The sequence below is a fragment of the Rhineura floridana genome, chromosome 2 (assembly GCF_030035675.1).
Source record: "Rhineura floridana isolate rRhiFlo1 chromosome 2, rRhiFlo1.hap2, whole genome shotgun sequence".
Lineage (NCBI taxonomy): Eukaryota > Metazoa > Chordata > Lepidosauria > Squamata > Rhineuridae > Rhineura > Rhineura floridana.
Window position 1 is genome coordinate 205,118,524 of NC_084481.1, and position 18,243 is coordinate 205,136,766.

The 18,243-nt window shown below is 40.7% G+C and overlaps 1 protein-coding gene across 8 annotated transcripts in view; it reads right to left on the minus strand.

Moving 5' to 3' along the window:
• The window catches only part of TTC7B (tetratricopeptide repeat domain 7B), a 178,621-nt gene that overhangs the window by 69,436 nt on the left and 90,942 nt on the right, over nt 1-18,243 (minus strand). For all 8 annotated transcript variants that reach the window (XM_061611948.1, XM_061611949.1, XM_061611947.1 and 5 more), the window contains 4 exons: nt 18,140-18,197; nt 14,841-14,913; nt 12,571-12,731; nt 9,401-9,517 (listed from right to left, as the gene is read on the minus strand). In XM_061611948.1, coding sequence (XP_061467932.1) covers nt 9,401-9,517; nt 12,571-12,731; nt 14,841-14,913; nt 18,140-18,197 — 409 coding nt within the window. The remainder of the gene's footprint in view (nt 1-9,400; nt 9,518-12,570; nt 12,732-14,840; nt 14,914-18,139; nt 18,198-18,243) is intronic.

Sequence of the window (18,243 nt, forward strand, 5' to 3'; positions counted from 1 at the left end):
GACACAACTAAAAGTCTCTTTCTCTCAGCTGAAATGAAGAAGCAAGGAGTGGATGTTTTTGCATGAAAAGGGTAAGACCTCAGTTCTGATTTTGAAAACAAATTTCTGGTCTATGCATGAGAAGGTTCCCTTTACCTTTCTTTAATTCTAAGTGTATTTGCCCCACTGAGCCACTATCGCAGGCAAATACTTGGCTCCACTTGGTAGATTTGGGAGATCTAGTTTGTTTGTTTTTTAAACAAGACTGAAGTCTTTACATGGCACCTTCCATAGAATGAGATGACAGATCCCTCTCCCAAGGGGCTTACAGGCTAAAAACAGACCAAGGAAGCAACAGGGGAAGGAGGGACCAGCTGGAAGAACATGCAATTCCTACAGCTACATATATGTAGGCACAGGCTGCTTACACATCACATTTTATTCTAAAATTAATCAAGATTTGAGTTCTTGTTTTTCTACATAGCTCACAAACAGTCTTGATCTATTGCATATTTTTTGCCCTTGAAAAGCGCTTCTTGACAAACTAGCTTCATTCAGAAAATAAAAGCTCACAGCAGATTGATTCTGCATTGCCCCATAGTGTGTCCATTTGGAAACACATGTAGGCAGTCCCAGCACTGGAGACTGTATCCGTATCTGCCCAATGACAAAGGGAGGGTAACTAAACCCACCCATCTGGACAGCAGGATCTATAAATCTAGACTGGAAGCAGAATGTTGAGAACAATTCCATACTGAGAAAAACTACATTTTTACACTACAGTAGGGCCCTGCTTCTCGGTGCCCCGCTTTTCGGCGTTCTGCTAATACAGCGCCAGCAGGGCGATCAGCTGGAGGGGGGGCTGGAGCTCCCCGCACTCCAGCTGATTGCGCCAGAGGAGGGGAAGATCTGATCTTCTCCTCCTCTGGTGCGATCAGTAGGTTAGGTTCCAGACCCCCATGCTACAGCTGATCCGCTTTCCGGCGGGGGTCTGGAACCTAACCTGCAGTATGAGTGGGGCCCTACTGTACAAACGGTTAAGTGTGTATACAGCCCAAGTTACAACAGGGCATTGGATCTGGGTAGGAGGTCATTCTAAAAGCTTCACAAGAAAGGTGAGTTTTCAGGAGGGGTATGAAAGAAGTTATAGAAGTGGCCTCACAGGGGCATTCTGAAAGGCAGTTCCAGACACAAGGGGCAGTAAGGGGGGTGATCTGAGGAAACAAAAGACATTCTGGATGGCAAGGGGGAAGGGTGGTCAAGATGTACAAGCAAAGGACAAAGTAGGGAAGTTTTGGGACATGAGAAATGAGCAGGGGCTTAAATCCTGCTGTACTGGCTGTATGTGCTAGTTCCCTGCATGGAATTGACTCCTGCAGCCAAACTCAGCAGGATTTAGCCCTGCTCTTCAGGTGATGAGGCTGAATCCTGCTGTATTGGCTGCCTGCACCAGTTCCCTTTGGGGAACTGATCTGTGCAGCCAATGCAGAATTGAACCCCTTGCTGATGTCACTGAGTGATTGACAGGTTGGTGGGGTTTAGGGAAAATGGACTTGCAGGCCATAGTGGAATTAGTTTGGAATTTGAAACTGGAACTGGAGGTTCCCAGCCCTGGCTCTAGTCTTCCATTGTTTCATCTTGAAACACTCATGCATCCCTCACTTTGTTACTACAATTATTCCCTTTTAAAAATTGCTCTGACAATGCAATATTGCTCTTTAAATCCCTACACTGGCTTCCTGTCCACTACTAGATCCTGCACATCTTTTCCTTCAAAATCCCCCCTTGCTTTACTCCCTCCCACATTTACAAGCATATAATGCCCATGCACATCCTTCTATGAGAAGGTAATACTTCTTAGCACTCTTGTTACAACACCACTGCCAGATCCAAGGGGATCTGGTTTTTGAAAGTGGTGCAAGAGTAGTAGAAATCCTGGTTTCTTCATTTCTACTCTAAACTGGAAAATGGCTTTCTGGTTTTGAATCTGAATAAACCCTTGGCAATTTCCTCTCAGTGAAACTTCTAAATCCATTTTCGAGCAATGCATTCTATATACAGAATGAAACTATTTCCTTTCTTTGTCTGGCTGCTGTCAAAAATGGTACAGAAGATTTTGCAAGACACCAACGCAGCACTGCTGTACAGCTAATTCCATGTGCAATGATGCAATTACAGTAATCCACAGGAAACAGAAGGGACCTTCCTTAGCCCATTTTATCAACCAGTAACTATTACATCAGTCATCACACATTTCCTGGAAACTGCTGTATTAATTACTTCCTTGATACATGAACAATGCTGTGCTAAACATCAGCGAGGAAGAAAATGAAGTTGAAGATAAATAACCTCTTATGGAAGCTTGGCTGGCTGGCTCCAGGCTAGCACAGGGGGAGCCATTTGATCTCAGTTGCTCCCAGCTGGGTAGCTGATACAGGAGCATTATGGGTAGAAAAGCTGCTGTGGTCCATAAGGATAGTATATTACTTACTAGGCACCCAGTTTTAGACACAATCCATTATGAATGTGTTACCTAATAATGGGTGGTTGAAAGAGAATATGGATTCTGTTGGTGTATCAACCACTTCCACTCCACAACAGCCTTCTTGACTGAGCTGACAGAGATGGTGCAAGAACACCACGATGGTGGTTGAGTCCAGAAAACAAGGTCTAGAATATGGCTTGCCACATGCAACAAGTCTAATACACATTGAAACAGTCCATGTGTTCCTGCTGTTACCATGTAACCCTCAGCTGTGAAAGTCTCCTTAACAGAGATGGCATGACGGCAGTAGCAACAAATGGTCTGTTCCAATATAGAGTAGCCTGGGAGATTCATTACTGTTGTTCATTACTGCCTGTTGTCATTAGTGTAATGCACTGTATGTGGGAGCGCCCTAGCTGGTTCTGAATCTGGCAGCCTGTATTTTGCGTGGAACTGTCTGCAGTGTTCATATAACTACCATCATGCTCATCAACGTCTATGAAGCCTAACTTTTACTATGCACTCAAAGAGAGAGGGGGGAAACCCATGACAACTAGATTTAGGTACCAAATCTAGTTACAGCAAATTACATCATTGTTCTTCTGGTAACTGGCTATATATGGCTGCTGAAGAGACAGTTCTGGGGGACAAGCAATAGGCCCAGCCAAGCCAATGGAGGGATCTTTGCTGTCTTGCCTCTCCCTCCACCACTGTAAGGTATAAATGGCTGCTGATGTAAACAGGTTCTGGGAGAGGATCACTGATTCTCTATACAGGAGTCAGCAAGATGGTGTCCATGAGTGAAAAATCTTCCTCTGCTGCCTGTGAAGCCTTTGAGCGCGCTCACACACACACACAATCCCACCAGCAACTCATCTTGGGTATGATGTGGTAAGGGTGGTTCACTTTTTCCCTTGAAAGGTTCAGAGCTGAAGGAGAAAGTTAGAAGAGGGACACTATTTCCCATTTCATCTTGTAGCTCTATGGTGCTTTTAAAGGCTCAGATCAACTCTACTGGATCTGACTTTTACCCAGATCATCTGGAAAAGCAAAGTGTGTGCATGCTGATCTGGGGAAAAGAGAGAGAAGTGACCAGAGGAGGTGGGGTCCACAGCACCCCTTCAAAACTGAAATGTGTCCACAGGCCTAAAAAGGTTAGTAAAGCCAGCTCTATGATATAAGCTAGTCTCAAAGATTTTCATTTTTAAATAATTTTATGCAAATAAATCATACATTTTCATTAGGCACAAGTATGTAAAAGCATTTCATTGGTGGATGAACAGAAATCATACATATGATCCAAGAGAGTTCTTTTCTATGTTCAAATGCCTCCGTTACTGCTGCCACAGCTAGGGAATTAATTGTGGTTTAATATCGAAGTTCATATAAGCTCAAAATATAAGGCAGGAGAAGCAATGTTACAATTCATTCATTGGCGATCACTTGTGGCCGAGTAAGATTGTCTTCCAAGATAAGGTCTTTAACAGTGGGTCCGTAAGTGACTGTGGCGGCCAATTTACCCTAACTTACTTAGTAAGAAGTAGAGAAACTGACGCAGCTAATGAATGATGTCATTTGAAAATTATATAGCTTCTCTTGAAATGGGAATGGTATAATGTCTGTGGTTCAAAGCTGGCCAAAATGTACATTGTTCTCTAGGGTAATCACTACTAAAAATATTTCTAGCCAAGAGTGCATCAAGCTCATCAGAAAAGCATTGGCTAAACATGATTAAATTCTGTGCCAACATCAAGTAAACTGCAGAAGTTGTAAGGTCTAAACATATTACTGCAATTCTTTGCATGTATATCATGCTGAAATTTAGGAGTAAAAAGGAACTGCCATCATACTACTCAAATCAGCACTCTGGAAACTCAAATGAGCAGAACATGCTGTCAAATACAGAATGGAGAAATAGCTTCAAAATACGTTCAAGATGAAAAACGCTGCTTCTGAGCCTACTGATTCTATCAGCAAAAGCAATGGATGTAATCCACTTCTAGCTTAACCAAAATACAATTTGTTGACTTAAATATGACTGAAACCAACTTTTTAAATTTACAGGTGAGCAATTAATTTAACTATATATTTCCCAGATGCTTACCCAGTGAATAATTAATTCAAAGCATAATCCTGTAAGTATGGTCTCCTAATAAAAAGCTGTGCATAAGAATGTGATATTACTGGAAAATGAAAATTGAAGCCTAGTAGTATTTTCATTGTTTTTATGTTTATTATTACCATTGTTGTTATTAGTATCGTTATGAAAAATAGGCTCTGCGCACACTACTGCCAGATCACAAGCAGAAGTAATGCCACCTGGCATTAATCATTAATTATTAATAGTTTGGGTGGCAGGCAAAGAATCACATGCCCTTTGTTCTGGTCCATCACTACATCTGACAAACGTTGACTCTGACTAAAATGAACCCTAGGATGCTACTGAATTATTTTTCAGAGCTCTCAATGAACTCTGATTCTTAATGCATCATTAGGAGCATCTCTAGCTTCAGGCTTGGTAAGACACAATGATAGGTCTGGGTGAGGATGCACGCGATGCTGCAGCCCTCTCTTGAGATTTTAATCCAGGAATGGGGAACCTTTTCCAGCCCAACGGCAGCATTCCTTTCTGGGCAGCCTTCCAAGCCGGAGGGGAGGGGAGCACAGGTGTTTGGAGCAACAAAGGTAAAATATACCTTTGTACGGTAGGCCAGTTTCTACTGAAACCGGCACATTCCTCTTTATTCTTCATCCAGGCAAGCATGACGCACCATCAGAGTTCAAAGGCACATTCCAGCCACACAAAAACACCCGGGATGCGAAACAAAGCCAGTAAGGGGTGTGGTCTGGGAAGAGTTCTGAGGGTCAGATAGCAAGGCCTGGAGAGCCACATTTGGCCACTGGGGGTAAGGTTCCCCATCCCTGCTTTAATCCTAGCTGGTGTCAATCTGCATACAGCATGCCCTAAAGTATACGGCAGTTAGGGGAATACACAAATGCTTTAGTGATTAACAGAAAATGACATTTGAAAAGATCCCTGACAACTGTAGTGACGAGTGAGGTGGGGCAGAACCATAGAGGTGCCCTCCCACCACTGGCGTCCAGCCAGGACAGGGGCTGTGTGGACATACTGGCAGAACCAGGCTGGTGCTCCCACCAGTGTGTCTACCTAGCCCTTACCTCACCGATGCCCTGCTCTGTCCAGGTAAGCTTCAGTGATGCCAGTGTGAGAGCATGGCCTCACAGCTCCGGCTCACCATCAGGTACTGCCTGACAACTTAAACAGCATTAATTTGTTTATGTCAGGAACTCTCCGTTATCTTTTCTTATGTTTCTTGTGTTCACAAAAGTAACACAAATACATACTGGTCTATAATAAACTCCCACAGGGAATGTGTTACATTTTAAATACCACATAAAAATGTAGAGGCGCAAGGGTCAGGATGTGGGAATGGAAACAACGGTATCTTTAAAAAAAATGTGTTTTTTTCTAATCTGAGAAATGCAAAAACTTAAGTTTTTGAAAAAGTTATTAAAAAAAACAACCCAGAAATATATTTGTAAAATGCAAGAGAACAGAAAGATAGAAAGGATACTTTTTCTCATATTGTGTTTTCAGTATACCATGTAACAGATTGTTAGTGATGTGCTAACGTTTCACATTATATTTCCTAAGAAATTATGGAAAACATATTGCTGTTCTTGAAAAGGAAGTATCTGTAAAAGAAAAAAAAACTTTTCCTAGAGATGAGTTTTCCACATTATCCCAGATGAAATCTGCCCTCTCTACCACCTTTGTCCTGAAAGGGGTGTTGGCAAGTGTTCTATGGTTATTACACTCCATTGGGTCCAGAGTGGGCTTTTTAAGCAGTGAGCTTACCATGCCTCTTTAAGGGCAGTAGGCAACATTTCACCACACAAAGATGTGTTTATCATACCCTTGGATCCCTTCAGTGACTCCACTCCAGCTAGCATTAGTAAGCCAGAAAGGACAAGGATGTAAGGAGCAGGTAGTCAGGTGCATCATTGCCGGCATCCACATCATCATGCCGCATTAACTGGAATTAATCCCACAACAATGGGTTTGATGTTGTTCTGGACATCGCAGCCGGCATTGCCACAAGAATATTGTCTAAATCAATGCAGAGCCAAGCAACTTTGCCTCAAAGTGTTTAGCCAATCAGTTGCAACTAGACAGTACTTGCTCCAGAGGTCCGGTCCCTACTCAAGACAGCCCAACCTCCAGACCACATGGAACAACTCCGCCAGGAATAAATGAACACAATGGAGGTAACAAAATAGGATCTCTTAGCTGCCCCCTATAGCTATATGGCAGACCTGGTTATGTGCCTGATCACATGATCAATCAGCTCCAGAGTGAGATTGATGCCACTTATGATCCAGCCCTTGCGCTGTCCGTTTAATCGAATACAGTTTCTCGGTATACCAAGGAGCGAAGCGGGCTCCATGGTACTAGAGAGGGCTCGCAGGAGCAATTGTAAATGGCCCTATGAGCCTCACCATTCCATAAGGCCTGAACAGTCGGGAATCCATCAGATTCCATCAGTCTCCATGGTCAGACCATTCTAATTTTGCTCTAGTCCTGGTGAAAAATTCATCAACTTCAGAACAGGAGCTGTACAATGTGAATCACGTTTCATACCATCTTCCTGATAAAAAAGCTTATTGGGCAGCTTCAATTGTATTCCTAGTGTGAAGAGTGTTATCCATCATCAAGTGGGGACAGCACATTTCAGAGGGATTAACACCAATCTCTCATAATATTAGAACTCAGGGTTATCCAATGAAATGGAAGATTCAGAAAACTGAGGACAAACAAGCAGAAGTATTTCTTCACATAAAGCATAAAGCACAGAATTTGCTATCACAAGACGTGGTGATGGCCATCAAGTTGAATGGCTTTAAAAGAGGATTAGACACAAGGGTATTAATGGCTACTAGAGAATACGGATATCAATAGCTATCAGTCATGACGGTCATATATTTTTGTTGCTATTAAATTATTTTGTTATGTTTGCCGCCCTGGGCTCTTTCAGGAAGAAGGCTGGGATATAAATTTAATAAATAAATATATACTACCTCCAGGATTGGAGGCAATTGCTGGGGAACAGGAGCAGGCTTTTGCCCTTAGGTGTTGCTGGTTAACTTCCCATAGACATCAGGCTGACCACTGTAGAAAACAGGATGCTGGACTAGATAGGCTTTTGATATGGTTCAGCAGGACTCTTCCATTATGCATAAGGCTTAATATACATTTAAGACTTGCCTCCTCACCTGACCACAGAAACAAATGCTGAGGTAATGAGGGGAGCAATAAGACTCTACAGAACCAGAGCCTTGCATCAATCGGTGTACCAATGCCAGTATGGATCCTGCTTCAAAATTTTAGGTGAACAGATGAATGAAACATCACTTTTTGGGCGGTCAAACCATAACTGGGAAAACAAAGATTTATCAGTGAGTTTCTTTAGTTCATAATAAGTGCATGATGCAAAACTGGTAAGTTATACTTTCTCCTCTGCCTCATTTGTCTGCTTTATGTGCATAAATGAATCAACATTTTGAGGGGAAGAAAGGAAGCCATAACTAACTGTTTACCTACAAGAGGGAGAGATAGTAAAATTCACAGGCATTGAGCAAAATATAAACATTTGCCCCATATTTAGTCACTCATTTAAAGTCTGGCTCTGAATGACATTAACAAGACTGCTAAAGGTAATCTACTTGAGTAAGGCACATGTGAAAGCATTTACTCCCAAGTCAGTTACTCCCAGTCAGTCACCTGGCATAAAGAGACAGCCACATGAAGGTTGTTAACTCACAGCAGGGCCAGAGCTATTACATGCTGGCCTTTAGAGAATTTGAAAAGAGAAATGTGATACACTGCATGGAGGGCATTGCTCATCTGATAGCATGATATGGGATGGAATATTATTCTGAAATCTCTTGCTATGGCGTGGTATCTCTGTTTCTTTTCATTTACTTTGTAATCCATTTTTTTCATACAATTCTTTGATTTAGGATATATGCAGTTGTTATGACTTTAAAAAAACCAAAATGTACTTGACTGGAATTTAGCATAAGTGCTACCAGATAAAACTTTTCTACTATCAAAACTCTCATTTTGCCAAGCAAAGCTTGATGAACTCTCTCTTATTCCTGAAAGCAAATCAGAATCTCTCCTACTTGTTCTGAACATCCACCACTATGGCATGTGACTGAAAGAGGGTTATGGTACATGGTTCATTTCCCTAGATAAAGATTTTTCTGTTGGACCCTCTTTTCATATATATCCCAACAATGCCCACATTCATCTCCTTGGTATTAAATAAAAAAGGCTGGATCCAATTATCTCTCTCCACCAATGGAAAGCTCTTTGATCTAGTGGAGGTTTCCACAAGCCAAAAAGGTGTAGAGAAAATGACTTCTGCAAATTTCTTCTTTCTCCTGTAGTCCCCTGCACCACCTACCACACTGTTTGAAAGGGTTCCGCAATCCTCTAGAGCAGACTGAACACTTCCCCTGCAAAGGGAAGGGGGAAATCAGAGCAAAATCACCTTCCCCAATTTCCACTAAAAGAAGCCTCTGTTGGATTCAAAGAGCAATCTGTCAGCAGAAAGTGCAATTGGGTACAACACAAATTTCATTTTTGTTTCCTATCTTAATGGTAACTCTGGCTGAACAGTTCATATTTTTCCAGTTAAAATACATAAATCAAGACAGCCCCGTTCACATGCACCATGGCCACAACAGAAACACACCCAACATGATGAGAAAACAAACAGCAGCAGCAGCAGCAGCAGCAACATTTTAATGAAATATAACCTGGAACATTACATCCCCGAAACAAACTATATTTATATGAAATGGATCCCTTACCAACAATGCATTCTATATTGTTCCATATTGTCCTACCTGGGGTTAGTGAGATTGTAACAGGATTTCCAGATCTGCAACATGTGTTTACAAGTAAGGAGTGCCTCATCTGGGCCCCTGCAGAGTGATTCCAATTTGACTTTTGAAAACAGTAATCTGAGAAGAAAAAATTAAAACTTTCATTCAGCATATGCGCAGATCTGATGGCTATGCTCTCCCTCCTCAGTTGGAGGCAGGATGCTTCTGATTACCAGTTGCTGGAAACCACAGGAGGGGAGAGTGCTGTTGCCCTCAGGCCTTCCTTGCGGGCTTCCCATAGGCATTTGATTGCCCACTGTGAGAACAGTTCTTATGATGGATCAGATCAAAGTCCTATCTAGTCTAACATCCTGCTTCCCACCATGACCAACCAGATGCCTATGGGAAACCCATAAGCAGGGCATGAGGACAATAGCTCTGTCTCTCTGTGTTGATCCCTAGCAACTTATATTCAGACGCATAGCACCTCTGATCCTGGAGGTAGTATAGCTTATCAAAAGCCATTAATAACCTTATGCTCCATGAATTTATCTACCTCCCTTTAAGTCGATGATTGTCACTACATCTTGCGCTAGTGAATTTCATGTAGTGTATAAAGATGTACTTTCTTTTGTCCAGGAGTATCTGGTGCGGCGGGCTGTGCTGCAGAACCATCCTCTGGACTCTGGCTGTGGTCATTGGGATGGTGTGGGGGTAGGAGGCTCTGAGGGTGCACTGGTGGACCCAATCCAGTGTTCGTGCTGATGGACCTGCACAACCCTGACTATGCCACTACCCTGCTCCGGCTTTTGTCTGTCCTAAATCTCCACCATTCACCTTCACTGGGCACCCTGGGTTCTAATAATATGAGAGGGGGGAAAACTTGTCTCTATCATCTTTCTCCCCACCATGCACAATTTTACACACCTCTATCATACCATTACCACCCCTCCCCTTTTTTCTAAACAAAATATTCACAAATGTAACCATTCCTTTTAAGGGACCTACTCAAGAAACCTAATCATTTAAGTTGGCTTTTCTGCTCCTTTTCCAGCTCCTAAAATGTATTTTTGGAGGTGGTAACCAGAATTGGACACAAAATTCCAAGTGTGATTGCACCACAGATTTGTATAAAGGCACTGCTATACCATCAGTTTTACTTTTGATCCCTTTCCTAAAGACTTCTAACTTGGAATTTGTGTTTTCACAGGTGCCATACACTGCGTTGGTGTTTCAACAGGAAATCAACAGAAATCTTTCAACAGGAAACATGCACGCACGCACACTCTCCACACACACACACACACACACACACACACACACACACACACACACACACACACACACACACACACACACACACACACACACACTCTCTCTCTTACTTCTTCCCCTGGGAAATATATACACCCCCTTCTCTCTTGGCCTTGTTGATATGTGCCTTCAAGTCGACTACAACTTATGGTGACCCTATGAATCTGTGACCTCCAATAGCATCTGTCGTGAATCACCCTGTTCAGATCTTGTAAGTTCAGGTCTGAGGCTTCATTTACAGAATCAATCCATCTCTTGTTTGGCCTTCCTCTTTTTCTACTCCCTTCTGTTTTTCCCAGCATTATTGTCTTTTCTAGTGAATCATGTCTTCTCATGATGTGTCCAAAGTATGATAACCTCATTTTCGTCATTCTACTTTCTAGTGATAGTTTAATTTGACCATGGTTTAATTTGTTCTAACACCCAATTATTTGTCTTTTTTGCAGTCCATGGTATGTACAAAGCTTTCCTCCAACACCACATTTCAAATGAGTTGATTTTTCTATTATCCATTTTTTTTACTGTCCAACTTTCACATCCATACATAGAGATCGGGAATACCATAGTCGGAATGATCCTGACTTTAGTGTTCAGTGATACATCTTTGCATCTCTCCAATTCCTCTTCTTCTGCATTTGCTGTTGGAGCATAGACTTGGATGATGGTTCTGCTAATAGGTTTCCCATTTAATCCCATTGATATAACTCGCTCAGACCTTGCTTTATAGCTTCTAATTGTTTTTGCTACATCACTTCTCACTATTAAAGCAACCCCGTTTCTTCTTAATTTCTCATTTCTTGCATAAAATATTTTGTAGTTGCCTGATTGAAAATGTCCCATTCCCGGCCATTTTAATTCACTCACGCCAAGTATTGTAATGTTGATACATTCCATTTCTTTCTTGACAATTTCTAGCTTTCCCTGGTTCATTCTTCTCACATTCCATGTTACTATTGTGTGTGTTGTACACCTTCGGACTCACCTTTCGCATCTGTGTGCATCAGCTTCTGGGCTTCCCTTTGGCTTTGACCCACCTGCGTCATTAGTCACAGCATTACTCGTACTTGTCCTTTGTTCTTCCCTGGTAGCTTGTTGAGTGCCTTCTGACCTGGGGGTCTCATCTTCCAGCACTAATCTCGTGTTGCATTTTGGATACTCTGTTCACAGGGTTTTTGTGATAAGAGGTATTCAGAGGTGGTTTACCATTGCCTTCCTCTGAGTTTGGATGCATCTTAGTCTGGTGTCTCAGCTTTGACCATTCCACCTTGGATGACCCTGCTAGGAGACTAGCTTCTTGGTCTAGACTCCTGACAGCATTGTTTATAAAGTTATTATAAACTTTAATTTGCACAGGAGCTTCAAATTATGGTTTGATTTTCTGTTACACATCAGCTTTGCAAGGGAAGGTGAGGAAAGAAAGAAAGAAAGAAAGAAAGAAAGAAAGAAAGAAAGAAAGAAAGAAAGAAAGAAAGAAAGAAAGAAAGAAAGAAAGAAAGAAAGAAAGAAAGAAAGAAAGAAAGAAAGAAAGAAAGAAAGAAGGGAGAGAGAGAGAGAGAAAGAAGGGAGAGAGAGAGAGAGAGAGAGAGAGAGAGAGATTGAGAGAGAGATCCATTTTCGTTCCAGCTACTAGTAGAATGAAAACTCTGGGAAGGTCACTGTGCCACAACACTGAGCAGACTCATTTAAAATTAAGAAATCAGGAAGTAGAATACCACTTCATTGTTCACAAAGTTTGAAAGTTATAACCTTCTCCAACAGGGAAAAAGCAGGAAAGACAACACTGACAGTTGCAAGGACAAAAAAAGCTGAGTCATTTCAAGTATTTAAATTTTGTGGCATACTAAGCACACACATGGAAACTGCAAAAAACTACTCACATAAAGTTTTCTGGGTATTCACTCAAAGCCATGTCAATGATATTCAGAGCATCATGGTAGTGTTTCTGAGCTGATAGCAAGAGGGCAAGGAGATGAAGAGAGTAAGCGTCATCTCCTTGAAGCTGAAGAGCCTGACGAACATATCCCAAAGCTTCTGGTATCTATTTAAAATAACAGTTGAAATGGGTTATTATTACCACACATGATCCCTAGTACAGAATAATTCCCCTGCATGTGGAGATTATGAAGAAATGGGAATGGAAAGCACTCCCAACAAGGAAATATTCACTCTCCACTACTGGGGAAAACACCTTTTTTTTAAAACTGCCCATTACAGAAGGGTGTCAAGAGGCACTAATGATCTTGCTGCATATCGGCAATAAAAAGCTGCCAAAGTATATTACTCCTATCGGTTTCCTAAAATAAATGTTAAAGCTTTGCATTCAAAATACAAAGTAGCTCAGTATCTAAATGCAGGAAATGCCTTGGTGTTACAAGCTTTGGGATTTTTGCAACTTAAAATATTTTCTTTTAACTAAACAAAATACAGCTTTGTATTATATTATATAACAAAACATTTAGCATCCTTCAAGGAAAAATTTTTTTTTAATTACACAGGGATTATACACAATTTTGGCTGGCCTTGAGAATGACCCCAAATTTGTCTCTGGCACCAACCCCTGCCTCCTTGATTGAGGTCTTGTTTCTGACATCATGCTGAATTTGGAGTGGTTCCAAATCAGCACATGATTGGGGTTGAGTCAGGTCTCAAGAACAGCAGTGCTGGAAACATCAATGGTGCCCACTGATTCAGTAGCACCACCAATGCCTTCAGTGTCTTTAGCAGTCACCATAGCAGTGATTGCAGCAACATACTATCACTCTCATCATCACAACAGCCTGCACACTTCCTGTAGCTCTGCCTTCTACCACACAGTTTCTTGGTCTGCAATTGTCAAGGGACCTTCCAATGTCCCTTATGAAGCACTTATAAGGGTGCTTCCAGACAGGAGTTTACTGTGGCATTGATGCTGCTCATGCCCATTTTTTTTTGGCAGCATCTACATAATCACATTGTCATCAGAAAGCCAGCCCATACTTTTTTCTTTTATTTTCTTTCATTTACATCCAGATTTTCTCTTATCATGGAAAATCCAGCAAGTAAAAACTACCCATGATACATCTGTACTTGCTTCTGGTGTGGAAGCTCATTAGCATATTTTCCCCTTGTTGGCCAATTTGTCACGCATGTGGTGATGTTTCAGTAGGTGGTCTCTATCACCATATCCCTACTGCTGTTTGTTGTTCATCAGAGACATCCCAAATCCCAAATGAAAGACACCTATTTCCACTGACAGCTGCATGCCAGAGATACCCGGTTGAGAAGAGACACTCTCAAGATTTCTACACAGTAAATATGGAGAATAACCTGGGAGCCAATAACTGCAGTACATACATCAGACTACTAAAAAAAAAAAGTTTAAAACAGAAATCTTGCATATTGGTCTGTTACCTTAATAAACCACCCTTGCAAAAGACCTCAGCATCTAAAGGTACACAGATACAAAAATACCTGCACACATGCCCCAAATGGAAAAAGGGAGTGGAGGGCAGAGGAGCATTTGAGGTGAGGACCAAAAATAAAACCGCCCAGATACATTCATCAAGCTCCACCTGCTGGTATGGCTGACAAGTGACAGAAACAGCAATAAACCTCAATGGCTGAAAAAAAAGGAAGGTGTAGAAAGTAACATGCCAAATGCACACTCAGAAAAATCTGATCTGAATGACCCATTTGCGATATAAAGTCTTCCTCTGGAAGCACCCTAAATCTATCTTAGAAGAATGGGAATAATCCCTTTTCTTTAAAAAAGGAAGTAAGTTTTTGGATCTCATATTGGGATGGGTTTGGGGGATAAAGAAGCTTGAGTATGCACTGTAGACTTTGTGATTCTGGACTGTGAAGGTTGGATGCATCCTGATCACACCTCCGGTTCTTCTTAAAGATGTCACTTGTAAGAGCCTTGTTTTCAAGGTATGAAGCACATGTAACTGTTCTTTCTACTTCTTGGTACACTTTAGCAACAGGAAGATCAAGAATAAATGTGAACATACAAAGGTGAGCTACTCTTTATACTTCCTGGATTATTTTGTGGGGGAATTTTGCTGAAACACACATACCACCTAGCATCTAGATTTGTCTCAGAAATATGAAAAACAGCAAAAATAACAAATCCAGATTTTAAAAACATGACAATTGTAAAACTAACCTGCCGAGATATAGCAAACTGTAAAGCTAGATAAAATGCTGCCAGGTGATCAGTTGGAGACAAAGCGTGTGCCCTGAAAAATAAACATATTTAGTTCATTAAGTCACGTTAAATGCCCAGGTTCACCCCTCCATTTTTCAGTTGTATTGCAGCATACTTGGGAACTATGAGCCCCCAATGCCTCTGCCTTCCTCATTTTACTGATAACTGATCTACCAGTGCAATTTTGTCTCTCTTCCTGAGCAAGCAGCTAATTTTACTTTAGATCTTCCTAGCACGCCCTTAAATCAGAACACTACAGCCATCAGCCTAATTATTAACCAAAACGTTCATGAAAGAATCTCTGTATTTACTTATTGTATCATTTTACATGTGGTGGATGTTGAAAATTGGAAAGGAGTACATTTTTAATTGTATTTTTATTGCTTCTTTTATTTCTTACATATCACATTTTATTAATTCCATAGAATTCAAATTGTAATACAATAAAATACAGTATAAGAAATAAGAAAAGCAATTAAAATACAATTAAAAATCAACATGAATATTTAATGCAGACATGCCATGGATCACATGAGCGATGCTTGTGGACCACTGGTGGTCTATGGACTATGGTTTCGGAACCCCTGATCTAGAGTGAAGGAAGTTCTTACATTTACTCATAACTTTCTACTGGGTTCTCCATCACAGCTTTGCAAAGTATGTCTCTAGGTCAGGAGTGGGGAACCTGTGGTGCTCAATATGTTGTTGAACTATAAACCCTATCAGCCCCAGCCAGCATGGCCAATGGTCAGGGATAAAAAAAGTGAAAGACCAGGGGAAAAAACTCAGAAAAATTATGAGGGGAAATGTTTTTTCCAGGCCTTTACATCTCTAGTCAGGGATGACGGTGTTGTAATCCAGCAACGTCTAGGTGGTCACAGGTTTCTCAACTCCTGTTCTAGGCCATATCTGGTCCAGAGCCCAAGAATAAATAATTTTCCTTCTCTGGTCTAAGCATGAATTTTGATAACACAGGCCCACAGCCGACTGGACCAAACCACAAACTCCTGTTTGCAAGAACAAATTTTAAAAAAGGAGTTCTTTCCTTCATAGACAACATTGCACAAAACATTAAAAAGAAAATCCAGATGGAAGTGATGCTTTTCCTTTTATTTTGAAGTAACAGAGCATTTGAAAGTCTCTCTTATCACCACTCTTATGCAGGTGTATGATTGACTACTGTAAATGAAAACAGTAAAGAATTTGAATAAATACATACTTAGAAAATTAAGTATTTGCAGCATCTGGGAAAGATGGCAAGTGACGGTAGTTTTGCCCATTTTTCAGTGACCACATTTCTGTTGTCTAATGCTTGCAAGCAAAATATGCAGTGGAGTAAGAACATTCTCAATATGAGAGAGTTTCTGTTCTTAAATTAAGGGTCGGGAGACCTTTAACATTTTATTCCATACTTTAAAAGTGAATTAAAAAAACTGATAAATAGGCTGCTCATAGAATTAATAATGGGATACGGAGATTTTATCTTGTAGGTTACTGTTTCAAAAATCCAGTTAAAGCTAGGAGTGACTTTAAGTGGTTACCATGTGGCAGTTGCCCACTGATGTATATGACAGCATCAATCTCAGACCTCTGTAAATAGTCCAGAAATAATTCAGATTTAATACTGCTTGCACAAATGCCTACTGTTGTACAAGAGATGGCAAATGTGATACCATCTGAAGTAAGAGTGTATATGATAGTTAAATCTGTATTTTCCACTGATGTATGGTCATGTCTAGAGTCAGGAAGGAATTTCTCATAACACCCTGCTAGCTCAGGACATTTAAAAAAAATAAGGTTCACTTTGCCCTGCAGCACACTGTTCTTCAACCTGCCATGGTCAATGGTCAGGGATGATGGGAGTTGTAGTCTATCAACATCTGGGGAGCCAAGTTTGAAGGACACTGCTGTAGCAAACAATAGATCTCAAGCATTAATTCTACATGTGCTTTAATAAACTGGACCTAGAAGCACCTTTGCAGAAGAGCATTAGAGTAACTCTTGCTCTCTTCCAGGGCAAGCTTAATCAGAATAATATGTATTAAGAGCACTGGACATAGACTAGCCTAACCTCAGTGCTGGAACCTTGACTAAAACCCTTCCCACCCTTTCTACAAATTAATCATGAGTTGACAGAACAGAGCACTGTAATGTTTTTAAATCTGATCCACTGGTGATGGAGATTACTTATTACATTTCTGTATCACCCTTCCTGCAAGGAGCTCAGGGCACACTACATGGTTCTTCCTGTCTCTCATTTATCTTCACAACAAACCTCTTAGTTAGTTTAGGCTGAGTAAGAAAGAAACTGGACCAAGCCCATTAAACAGCATAACAATTAAAACAGTTAAAAGAACAATGAAAATAATTAGATCAGAAAATTCAAGTTCGGGGGGGGGGATGCTTGTCTAAACAAGTGTGTCTTTAAGAGCTGGCAGAATGCCAATACTGATGGGGCCTCGGTTTACATAAAAATGTAAACATTTTTTCTAATAAGGATACCAATGAGTCAATCACTTTCTTGTTTAAGGTACAAAGTGAACTGGGTATACTGGGGTGGTTCACAGTCATTGCATTGAGGGAATCTGCTCTAATTCTCTGCATGTTTATGTGGTTAAGCAGCTAGAACTTGTGGCTGAATACAACAGGTTATTTCTCAGTCTTTAAGAAGCTAATAGACAAGCAAATTTCTAGAACACTGGGTTATTAAAACATAGCTCTGAAAGTGGTAATATATTAGTTTCAACATTCAGGCTTAGTACCTATGAGGATTCATGAGCCACATTGTAAATCCTGGTAAGCTCATGGCATTTCCCATAACCTCTATGAATAAGATGGTTTGACTCCCTGAATGAATAAGGAGCATTTTAAACCAATCTAATAAAACAACATCAATATCATGTATGTTCTTTTAACTTTGGGAGTGCTATTCAGAACTACATTTTACTCTGGAAGAAAATGGGTATTCAGACAAAGAATTATTCTTTAAACAGCTGTTGAGCAAATATTATTCTCTACCAGACACTAACAAAATTATATTTGATAATGAAATCAGAGGAAATCCTTGGGAATCAAACTTGATTTGCCAGCACTACTTGATGAAGCAAATGTTAATGCAATATGTTCTGTACTCATGCAAGCAGACTCCCAGAGGTAAAATCTGCATTACACAATGATTTATAAATATCTTCTTTTAAAAAATACACATAAGGTTTTTCATTATCTACAGCTGAATGAAAAGATTAACACCCACTCACCTTTGAAACGCAAGAAGAGCCTTTCGCTGTAGGACCTCTTGTATCCCTCGCAAAGATGCTAAAAACAGGATTTAATTAGTGATATTTAAGCAGAGGCTTCTGAC